Genomic DNA, 12,393 nt, shown 5'->3' on the forward strand with positions numbered 1-12,393 from the left:
CCGCTGGGGCCGCGGCCCTCGCAGCCGCCGGGACTGCCGTCCTCTCGTCGCCCGGTCGCCTTCCCGAAGCGTCCGCGACAGTCGTGGGCAGAAGCTGCTCCCGGTCGCGGGAGCGATCCCGGGGCGGGGCAGACATCGCCGGGCGACGGGCGCTCACAGGAGGCCGGGCCTCCATGTTACGAAGGGCCGTGCGAGGCCCCTCGGCGCCAGCGCCGATTCGGGATCCTCCCGCCCGAGTTTGTGGCTCCAGAGCTTGTCAAAGGGGAGCAAGTTCCCGCAGCGGCCCTCGCAGGGTCCCCCAGCCCCGCTACCCGCCGTGCGGCCACGTTACCCTACAGCCCTGCACGAGGCCAAGGAGGAGCAGCCCGTGTTATTTAAAGGACAATACCCAGAAGGGGAGATCCTGCCGTAGCAACTGGTGAAATTTCCTGTATAAATATTGATGAGCCCAGAGGGAAAAGGAAATTAGAAGCTGGCCAGCCAAGTCTGGACGTACCCCGTCGCCGCAGGTCCCGGCGGCAGCCGGCGGCCTCGAAGGCGGCCTCTGAACGCAGCCTCCCCACTGCCGTCCACAGAGCACACACAGACGTGTCCAGTGGGTTCCTCTTTATTACAGCCTTGCACCGCACGCAGAGAAAATGTACCTTTTAAAATCCATGGGGTTTACATCTAGACATCTCTTCGTTTCATGCCTTGGGCACAGGCTTCTTTATTTAGCTTAATTTCTTTCTTAAATTTGGGCCTAGTAAATGACAGATCTTTTGCCACTGTCCTGTCATCAACAGCATCTTAACATTTTGGTGACACTGCTCGTAGAAGGTGCGGACAGGACAGGTTTAATGCCAGCTGCTCTTCCTTATTCAGCGTTAACGATTGCTGGCACAATGTGAAGCTCAGGAGTGTGAGGAATTTTTTTTCTTTTTTTTTTTTTTTTTTTCCCCCCTGAAATGTTCCTGTTGAGAGGAGGCCCAAATGTAAAAGAAGAAATATAAAAATACTTTGGAAATAAACTGTGAAGTCTACAAGACAAACACTAAAAATCAACTAAACCTTAACTCTTCCTTTGCTTGCTTTGAAGAAGAGCTTTGGAAAAGATCCTGCTTTCAGTTTGGAACTAGGGTGAAGTCCCGTATACAAATTTTCTACATTTGTCCCTTTGCACAGCTTGACAAAGGAAATGGTGGCCTAGGGACACAGCAAGCTAGCATGATGTTTCACATCATGAGACTCCTTTTCCCACTTAATTCCTTCACGTTGAATGAGAAGAGGTAATTTTCAGACATTAAATTTAGATTAAGTCATGACTTGGTAGTAAAACTAGCTTGATCTCATAATAAATATGTTTCACCTAAGTGAAAACAATTAGAAGATAAAATGATTCTTAAAAGTCAAATAGTACAGTGTTATAGAATATAGTGTAGTGGGAAACAGTGACCAGATAATGGGATATTTGCTTTCTCAGACTCAAAAGAATTACACAAAATAAAGCAAACCTAATCTTTTAAGAGATCATTCCCTAAAATTAGGTCAGAAAATGTTGCCTCCCTTTGTCACCAGTTACTAAAACCGAGAAAATCCTTCCTGATAATAAAGTATTTAACAGGATTTCATAGGTGAGAGAAGTACACCAGAAGACATTCAGTTAAAATTAGGAATGTTCATTGATTTACTCTATCCAAACCACCAAGACTTGGGCAAAACTGTTCAAAGTACTTGATAAATTCACAGAGCTTTCCTAAGTAAGTCGTTTCCCACATCATTTTTATATATTAGGAGAACAGGATCTGAATTGGACACAACCATCCTTGTAAAAATGCCAGCCACCTTTCTGTACTACTTTTACCAGCATCAAGAGGCGAAGAGATGTTTGTGTTTCCAGGCTGAAGTTAGCTGCTGTTTTCTCAGGCGTGAAGATGAGCGCAACGGGGTCAGCCGGAACCAACTTGGATTTGCTTCAAAAAGCCAGCGTGAAGGAGGATGAAGTGTTCCTTCCAAGGAGATGAGAACGGCAACTCACCTCTAATCGGTGCACTGATGCCTTGGCTTTGGCTATTCGTTTTCTAACTGTAGGATTGGAAGCCTCCCTGCCAAGAGAGGTTGTGCAGTCTCCGTCCTTGGAGGTTTTCAAGACCTGACAGGGTAAAGCTCTGAGTAACCTGGCTTGATCTCATAGCTGATGCTGCTTTGAGCAGGAGGTTGGACTACAGACCTCCTTAGGTCCCTTCCAACCTGAGTTATTCTATGATTCTATTATTTTCATCCATTTTACATCTATCATCTTTGGCTTTCTTCAGATATCAAACTGATAAAGACTAGGTTTGAAAGTTCATTTTTACAAAGCATGGCCAGAAAAAAGTTGTGAGTTTAACTACTTTGTATGACTGAGACATATGACCCAGCCAGAAAGAGGTAAAAATCTCTGTACGAGATGAACATATCATGATAACTCTTCAAGGAAAAATGATAAAAATGGTGAGAAATATATATCACAGGCCTATATGCATTTGCAAAACAAACTGGAACTGCAGAATAACTACCAAAACATGTTTATAGCACTACAGTCTCCAGTGGGCTGCATAATAAGGGCCAAGATGACTTTTGGGCATAGTCTCCACTGGCTGCAAGGTTATATATCATACAGCCTAAGCTGCTCCTTCATGTCTCGTTCAGACATCTCTCCAAATGTGTCACTTTTTTCCTTCATGAGCCTGAAGATGGCAGCCAGCTGCTCTCTCTGAACCCTGTCAAGAAGAAAAGGAGAAGTAGGAATAGCCAGTCCCCAGAAGGCACTTTGAGCAAGAACACCATGGTCAAATGAAACACGAAGCCGAACGCGGGTCATTTTACAAGCCCTGCTGACTGCAGGAAATCTGCCCATGTGAGATGAGAAAGAGAGCCTCTGGTTCTCCTTCCTCCACCTTCCCATCTATCCAATCATCCTGCACGTCTCTCTGCTGTTCTTTAAATACGGAGATAAAACAGACTGCTTTAAAACCAGCTTTGGAGTTTCTTAAGACTTATCTATGCTCAAAGTTTCAGGATAACTCAACATGTGGAATTTCATAAGACCAACACGTCCCAGTTTGGCAGACTCCATAATGAAACTGGATTAAGCTTCATCAGCACAGTGTCCTTTCATTCTGAAATGAGAGTATGTAGATACAGAGTAATTCAGGAATAGCTACTAAATTTTAAGTGTATACCCTACCTTAAAACTAGAGACTAGACTACCTTCCAGTGTGGATATGACTTTAATCAGCCACTGGAAGATAAGATCACAGATAGAAATCTGCTTTGATTTGAGGGTTTGTTTGCCAATGTCAAATGGTGAGATGGACTCATGTACCCAGTCCAGCAATGAGGTGATCCCTGTGTAGGCAGAGGCTGACCAGCGAACCATCTAGCTCAGATTTCCATCCCTAGAAAGTCCATAGGAGATGATTAACTCCTTTCTCCCCATAACAGATGATATCCTGATTTTTCCTTAACCTGAAGCAGTTAACCGTTGTTGTATGTCCTGCAGCACAAAGATTGGTATGTATCACAGGGCTTTATTTGAGGAAGCTTTATGGGAGGGCTTATGCTGATCATCACTCAGGGATACAGAAGGGTGGACAGCACAGGAGTGCCATTTGTTCACAAGTAGCTCATGAACCGATGCAACTGATTTTGATGTCTACAAAATCCTCTTTTAGGGCAAAATGAATGTGCACCTTGGCTCCAGTCGGGGCTGGCTGTGGGCTGGTTCGTTCTCATTGCCGGACTCCTACCTGGTTGAGATCAGATTGCAGTATTGCCTAGCACACCTCATACCTGACTCTCCTGTGTGAGATTAAAAGAACTAATGAGGTTGTGGTGCTTTATGGCTGTAACAAGAGAGAAGCAGTTTCTATTACTTCAAGGCTCATTTTGCCCCTACGTGACTGTGGAGCCAGAATTCAGCGATAGCCCAGCAGCTCAGAGCACAGATCTGCCACAATCCCAGTTCCTCCTGCTTGTTTAGCATCTTTAGACCTCCCCTGAGCTAGAAAGACAGACTCTGGCTTTTACTTCCACATGGTCACCCTGTCAAGAGTCCTCTGCCCCTGTCACAGCCAGCTTTCCGCATAGGACTTTTAATACACTGTAATTAATCCATTTAAATGCATGCCATTAGTTAACCTGGGGTAGTCTTCCTGCAAGTCCTGTGTGGACAAGCTATTAGCTGTTCCAGTAACAGGAGGGGTAGAAACACCTATTGACAGGCAAAACCAGGACACAATCTTTGCTTGAAAGAAGAGAGGACAGCATCAACACATCAGAAGCAACCACACCACAAACAAGATCAATGGAAGGAGACAGTCAGGAACAAGCAGAGGAGCCTTCGCGTGCTGAGCTCCTGCCGAGTGGGGCTCTGCATTTTCCCCTCTCCTGGACTAAGCCCCAGCAGAAGCAGGAACAGCAGGCTGTCCTCCCAGCACCATTGCAGCAGGAAAAAAGCAGATCCCGGCAAAAGAAAGCTCATTTGCCAATTCTTTTCTGTTGCAATTAAAATGCAATTGTCCTAAGGCCATATCCTGATAATGATGTGGGATCTTTTGGTTATGAAAGCTCTGGCCACAGGCTATCAAGCGCCTGGATTTGTCTGTCTCTTCTGTAATTTTTTGTGCTCACATGAACAGCATCCAACTGCCCTTTCCAGACGAGAGGAAGGGAAGCACAGTCGTCAGTGATCAATATTTTATTTTAGATCACCACTGGGCACCAGAGGGCACATTTCCAGTCTGGTGTGGAGAAATTCAATACACAGCTTTGCCTCACGTGTCTGAAATGCATGCCAGCTGGGAGTGCTCCACACAGGTCTGCATCCCTCGCTCCTTATTTCACAGACATTAACACTGCTGAACCCTCCCCAAAGGCCCGTTTCCTTGTCTCCAAACCTTCAAAATCAAGATCACAGACAATATTCACTCTATTTTTTAAAGTGCAACATCAATGCATTTTGGCTCTCCCCTCAACTTTAAATATCGTGACTGTGCATTTGAAAAACAGAAATAAAAAAGAACTGTTACTGCTGTTACTTCTCTGTGCTACATAATCTACAACAAAGAGAGAGCAAAACAAAGATTAAGAGAGAAAAGAGCCTGGGAAGGAAGAGTAAGGCATCAAAAACATGAAACTGATTTCAAAAAGGAGCTTCTCCTATCATGGGCGACCTTGTAAAATAACTTTGTACTGCTCCAGATTGTATTTTTTTTTGATGATTTCAGATCAAACCTACCCCATTCACAAGTAAAATCATTCTTTCTTCCCACAAGTGCTGTCCTTAAAACTACTTGGATCCAGGAGGTCAAACAGAATTTTACTTATTGCTGACAAAATAGATTAATTAAGGATTTTCAAAGCAGCCTAATTCTTCTTGATAGGCAATTGAATTTGCATACTTAACTCCCTTAGGCTCTTTTCAGACATTTCAGTCCAAGAATTTTATGATTAACTGGAGGTTTGGGGCAGTGAGCTATAGGTATGTTAAAGGAGATCTGCGTTTCAGGAACTGCTAGGCATCCATGTTCACAGCAGCTGAACTGGGCAGAGCTCTGCATTTGGGAACGTTGCTAATTGCTCCGCAGCCAAACAAGACCAGGATCCTGCTGCAACACTGCATTGCTCCAGCAAAAATAAGGTAAAATCCCTGACTTTTGCCACTGGTCTGACCCTATTGTTAAGGAAGCCAATGGAATCATTTATGGGGTAAAAGGCATAGGAGGGCAGAATGTACTTCTAACCCAAAACCCAGAGTTTCAACACAAATCTCTTGAGGAAGAAGTTGCAAGCTGCTGGAGGCAGGGAGAACAAGCACAAACCAAATAAACTATTCAAAGGTTTATTGGACCAAACAAAGGCAATTTTTACAGATTCAAGCCACTAGAATTACAGTCCTTTGTATAAGAGCCACCATCAGATACAAAACAAACAAACATAAACAAAAGTAAAAAATACCCAGCCAGCCATTTGAGTTGAAGAAATAGTTTGACTCGCTGCCACTAGCAAAAATCTGGACTCGACTATAGACTTTGCTCGATGTACATATTGCCATGTAACTTAAACACAATGTATATAAGGCATTCTTTGCATAGTTGGGTGCTTGGGACACAGAGTCAGCCAGCCAGCACCGAGGGGAGACAGCGGCTGTACCAGCTGGGTGTTGAAGCAGAGGGTCCAGATGTGCCTAAATTCGTATACAAACCACTGAATACGCTTGCAGTTGTCGGCTGGAAAGGGGCAGCCCAGCCTCTTCTAAAGCTGAAGCCTCCTGCTGTTCCTTAAATAAGCCCTTTTATGAAGAGTTTGCCAACCCCAGGCGCTGGAAAGGACAACTGTGTACAAGGTTTCAAGTATTGTCTGCATAGGAATTAAAAAGGGAAAAAAAAAAGCAGCCTGTTTGGTTTCTGATATGTTTGCAGCGTTAGCCAAGAGGCAGTTGTCCTGCAGTGAGAGAGAAACTTTGAAGGACACATCCCCACCCAGCCTAGTGTTTCTACAACATTGTTAGAGGACACAGGCCCTCTTCTCACTCTCGCAAACCAGCTGGGTTTGATTTGAAACCTGCTATGTCTGAAGCAGGTTACACGCCCAGCCGAATTCATCTTCTATATATGACAGAGCTGAGGAGCAATGCTGAGCTCTGGCTCCAGTGGACAAGCCACAGGGCTAGCAAGAGAAGAGGGCACTGGAACAGCAAGCAGGCAGAGGAATGGGGAGGGTGTCTCTTCCAGGACCCCTACAATCTCATCCTGAGCCAGAGGGAACCCCTGATGCCATAGCTACCTCCTTGGGTCTCTCCTCTTGGGAACCGGAGTAGGGAAAAGTGAGAATCCAGATACTAACAGCAGCCAAAGTGTGGTCTCCTAAACCTCCACCACAAGCAGAACAGCTAAACTATCAATCTTTGTCACTTCTCAAGTCATTCTGTCTACCTACAGAATCAGCTCTCTGCTAAAATAACTACAGAAGCACGATTTGAGTCGGGCCAGTTACCATCTGCCATACCTCACTTGGACCCCACTTTGTCCCTCCACCCCTCAGAACAAAGCAGCGTTGTACAACATTTGAAATCATAGGCAGTTCCCACCCCCCAGCAGTAAAGAGTTTGGCCCCAGGAAGAAACAACTTGGTAGTCTGGTATAAGGTCCAGGCTGGTCTGGGAGAAGAGCTACGGTTTGCCCACCTCAATAAAGGAACAACACAGATTTCATGGCAGACCTAATACATGGTAATGAACAAAACTAACAGACTCGCTGCATATTTAGTGTCCAATTTGGGATCTGTTTGGGGGAGAGGGAGGAAGGTTCATCTCCTAGGACATCCCAGTCCCCCAAACACAACTCAAGTCACTGCTTGGGCCCAGCCCCAGTCCATGGAGCCACACAACAGGATCTCCTCAAACTTGACACCACAGGAGTTTTTGAAGAACTCAACTTCAGACCAAGAGGGGATCCCAAGTTTTGAGGGTTTATGGATTTCTCTTATGGGTGTGTTTGGTTGGTTTTGGTATTTCTCTCAAGCCTTTAAAGATGCCAAGGGATGCCTTTAGGAGGATGCTAGGGACAACTTCATATAGTCTTCATTTCTGCAAAGAGAAACAGGGAGAGAAGAGAAATCATTTCAGTCATTTCACCCCTCAGGTTGGTTCATTATTAGTCACATAAATGAGCAGGGGGGAAACCTCAGTGTGTGTGTGGGGGAAGGCAAGGCAACTTCCCACCTCAGGGCAGAACAAGCTGCTGTTTGCAAACCTCATGCCTCTAAGGACGAGGCACTTTGCTTCATCAACTGCAGCAGGATAGTCAAAACTCAATCAGAGGTGTAAATCCTCTCATCTGGAACCAAGTCTAAGTCACAACCCTTCTGACCTACTGATGAGAGCTGGAGAAGCCCAACTAATTGGAAGCCATCGTTAGCTCCAGGGGTTACTGCCTCACTGTCCTGTGCAGAGCCTCCCTGGGCTGCTGGCACCCTTGTCCAGCCCAGATTCCTCCTCCCACCTGCAGCCAGATGAGCCAGAAACGAGTACTGGTTTCACAGGGCAGTGTGCCTGAACAGGTCAATCCTTCTCAGTCTTCCTACGGATGTGTCTGTTCAAGGGAAGAAGGCAAAAAAACCCAGACTCCCTGCAGGCCATGGGGCTTCCTTTCGATGGGAAGCTCTCCCAGTGTCCCAGGGAAGGAGGGTGAGACGATTAGATGTGTTTTATGGGTGGGGACATCCAGGCACTCCCTGAGGTCTTGCAGCATATTGTTAGCAGAGCCAGGGCTAAAAAAATGTGGTCCCTTGTTCTCGGCTTGAACCTTTCAGACACTCTGCCCTTACTGCCCCAGCATCTCTCATGGCCCACCATCCACAATGGGAGACACCTGACAGTAGGCTGGGCAGCTGCCCATGGACACAGAGACCTGCACTAAGGCAGAGGGAAGCTACAACACACATTACCTGGGCACTTATGAACACACACAGATGCAACCCAGCCTAATTCCTCCTGAATTCAATAGGGTTCACTGCCCATAACACCTGAACCCCATTTGAAAGTCCCCTGCTTCTGACAGCCACAGCATGAAGGCAAATTACAGCCTCATCTCTTCCTCAATCCTCTGCAAAACGTTGCCTTCTCCAGCAGCCTCACAAGTGCAGCTGGCGACCCGGATCCTGGATGGGAGATACAGGCTGAAGCATCACATGGGACCAGGGTTACTCAAGCAACGCTGCGGAGGCTCAGTGGCCGGCCCATTAGGACAAAGAAAGGAAATTCTCCGAAGTGGATAATCGCTCTGCAAGATTCGCAGCGCTGAGGATCGGATCATCCTGCTCAAGTCACGCAAGCATAATCAGATTTCACGCGTGAGGGCATAAGCTCGTTGCCACGGGGGCCCAGAAGGAGAGGTGCCCTCCAACATGCCGCAGTTGGAGTGGTGAGGGATAGAGGATGTCAGGGAGGGTGGATGGGGCTCAGTTGCAGCCCCTCACAGGGATACTCACCTCCAGGACAGGGCCAGGATGACAGCTGGTGTAGAAGATCTTAAACCAAGCATGAACTTAATGGAGGATGTCCGTCAGAGCCATAAATTCCCCATCTGCACAACAGGGATACCCCTTACTGCTCTTGCTGTGAGGGGGATTAGACTAAAGAGCATGAGATAGTCCATCACTGGGGACATCAGGGCTATATAACCCCCCAGGCTGAGCAGCTCTGACATTGCTGCCACGGAGCCTGAGAGCCTTAATTAGCCTGGGATGGAGGCGGAGAGCTTTGAGCTACTGCTTATTCTTGGCTCTTCCCTCCTTTCCATTTGCCTTGGACAATGAGATCAGCCTGGTTGGCATACTTTTCCCTAGCAGCACATCAATCAAACCAGGTTAGAGTCTTCTTTTGCTGGGAGCCCATATCCTCTCTTCAGATAGAAATTATCCAAATATCTCTGCTCTGGCCCCAGCTGAAGGCCAAGTCAGTAAATCATATGATTTATCAGCTGGACATGGTTCTGTGCAAGAAACAACTTGAGAACAAGGAGCTCAGACAAGGGCAGGTCCTGGCTTATGCGGGAGGCTCAGGTACTGAAGGTCTCAAAAGACTATGCTTCTCCTGAAGCATGAAAACTGGATGTCCTTCTGGTAGCCTCAGAAGCATTCCCCTCACTCCAGCTCAGCCATGACATCAGCACAAGGGCATAGGCTTCTTGCCTTTGAGAACAGACAGCATCCCAGTACTGACAAATGGGGTGGGCTGCTGGCATTCCCATATGTGTTTATCCCTCACGTGTGCAAATCCGCAGCAGGAGGTCAGGAAATCCTGTAGCCCATCCATAGACTATAGCTTTCCAAAGGTGTCCTGACCCACTCCAAGGAGCATCTTGCTGTAACCATCTCTGGCAGTCGCTTGTGCCCTTTTCAGGAATAGTTTCACCCAGCTGATGTTCTGAAGTGCAGACTATCCCCAGCTCCTTCCCCTGGCAGAGGGAGCAGGTGCTCGGCTTCTCGGGAATGTCAGTCCTCTGGTCTGAAATCCTGGCAAGGAGGGCAGGTAGCAATCTGGCTCCAGATTCTTTTCAATCCAGACAGGCTAGGATTGACTCTTGAGGACCGAGAGCAGTGAAGAAAGGCCCTGGGTGCTGGGCAGACCTGGCAATGGGTGGTCAAGCTCTCCCCAGGTAGTTCCCTCCCATCTCACTGCTGGGAATGGTCTCATCACCACCGCTTCCCATTTCTCTACCATTGGGGCAGCTCCCATCTCATTTCTGGTAGTGACCATAACCCAGTCTTGTCCAGGATTGGGGTATTGCAGGAAGAATATGAGGAATGACATACTAAATCTAAGTTTTCCTGATGGTCCCCAAAGTGTGGACCAGTTCCTTCAGCCAATAGGTAAAACATGGAGAGAGAGAGGACTTAAATGCAGAACATGTAGAGACAGTCAGTGATTAGAAAAGAGTGGGACAGTGAGAGGTACCAAAGGGAGCTTCTATCAACACAAATCTGAAATTCCTCCAGTGGGACAGAAAAGTCGAAAGGTGCACATGACCTCAGGAAATACCTACTGCTCCTCAGGAACACCAGGAAAGCAGTTGAGGCTGCCAAAGCCTGCGTGACTAGGGAGCACAAGTCCCATCACATTTAGGATAGGGGCCGGCGAGGAGTCAGTGGGGTCAGGGACTGCGTCACACCCCAAGCGGACCTTGCCCACCGCTGTTTCGAGACAGAAGCTTCCCACGTTTCCCAGCCACAGCAGCAACAGCCGAAAAGGCCAGAGCACAGCCAGGAAGGTGGCTCAAGCTCTCGGCCAGCTCAGCCAAGAGGCCACGATCACATTGCAACACTCCTGACTCCCCCAGCCAACGCCACAGCAGTGGGGAAACCCATGGATGGGCCAACCTGCGCTTTCCTCCATCGCTCAGTGTTTGTGCTCCAGCTCGCTGTCTACCAGTTTGCACCCAGTCTGGTGTGACACCCTGATTCCCCGCAGCCCTCAGTCTCCCCTGGCCACAGGGGAGCTGCAGGAAAGGCAGAGCCAGGCTCCCAGAGAGTTAGCAGATAGAGAACAGCAAGCTGCCCACGCCACACAGGATTAAGCAGAAGCAGATGAAGACAAGTTGTGAGCACTGGGTGAGGGAGGCACGGAGAAACAGCCACAAGCTGGGACAAATCAGGACCTGAGCCAAAAGAAAAAAAACCAAGAGCTCAAAGCAGAGTCTCTGTCTGGTCTGAAATCTTATCCCAGGGCAGGGTCAGAGATTCACACCCTGCAAAGGCTCCAGGGGAGCTTGCAAAAGTTTTCTCTCTAGGACAGGAGAGGAGGATACAGGGAAGGGGCTTCCTGGCCTCCCCTTCCCCTGGGTTTCCGAGGGAGGCATCCTGAGTTGCTCAGTTTTTAAAGCTGCTGGGGACTCATGACTCAATCAGATGCTCTATAAATAGGGCCGGAGCTCAACTCCACTGACATCTCGTAGGTCAGAGGACATTTTCCCTGGGGATATGGTGGAGGCAGGGAACAGCACTGGGCCACCAGGAGACTCCCTCCTCATACATACAGGCGGAGTCTGGCACCTACGGAAGGAGCATCAGAGCAGGAGGAGCTCCGCAGGGACCCCCAAACACACAGCATCCCTTTCCTACAAGAGGCAGGCAGGAAGGAAATGTGCCTCATGCGCTGGGTGTTTTGCAGCTGAAAGCAGCCTTGCCCATGGTCGGTGCCATCCCTGTGGCTGGTGGCCGCACTGAAGCAGTGGCCAGCCTGACCTGGAGTCCCATGGCCCTAGGCTTTGTGGTCCCATGCTGCTGCTACTCCTCCCTCAGCCCAGGACGACTATCGTGCTGCAGAAGATGAAAAGCAAACAAATAATAAAAACCCAAAGAAAGCCCAAACTTACCAGCTTCCCTCATCCAAAAGAAGCACCATGCTGGACAGGACAGGACAGCAAAGCCGCTGGGTTGGGGGTGAAGGTTAGCAGAAGAGAAGGGAGCAGAAAGAGGCCCAGATCCCATGCTATACAGAGGGGGGAGCAAGCAAGTGAGCCAGGGCTATGTGATGGCAATGCAGGAGGTGGACAGGGACAGATGCCGATGGAGAGCTCTCCTGAAATGCAATCTCCCCCAGCCCGGTCCACCCACTTATTTTTGGAGGGCCAGTAGTGGAGATGTTCAAAATAGGTCAAAAACATGGTCATTAAACCCCTGCAGCTGCTTCCTGCCCTCGTGTGCTCCAGAGCTGTCATCATGAGCATTGTATCATTCAAAACCAAACTTCAGCACGGTTCTCCCTCAAGCCACAGCTGCATCTCCGCTTTGATCTGGGATGTCTGGCAGAGCAGGGAAACGTCTCTCCTTTCTGCCATTCCCTAGAGCCAGGGTCTCTCTGGGGCACCC

The 12,393-nt window shown here is 48.2% G+C and overlaps 1 protein-coding gene across 1 annotated transcript in view; it reads right to left on the bottom strand.

Moving 5' to 3' along the window:
- Positions 1–641: 641 nt before the first annotated feature.
- The window catches only part of MXRA7 (matrix remodeling associated 7), a 42,600-nt gene continuing 30,848 nt past the window's right edge, over positions 642–12,393 (bottom strand). The window contains exon 5 of the mRNA XM_009279490.2: positions 642–2,741. Within this exon, the coding sequence (XP_009277765.1) occupies positions 2,627–2,741 (115 nt within the window). The 3' untranslated portion in view covers positions 642–2,626. The remainder of the gene's footprint in view (positions 2,742–12,393) is intronic.

The sequence above is a fragment of the Aptenodytes forsteri genome, unplaced genomic scaffold (genome assembly GCF_000699145.1).
Source record: "Aptenodytes forsteri isolate BGI_AS27 unplaced genomic scaffold, ASM69914v1 Scaffold243, whole genome shotgun sequence".
Lineage (NCBI taxonomy): Eukaryota > Metazoa > Chordata > Aves > Sphenisciformes > Spheniscidae > Aptenodytes > Aptenodytes forsteri.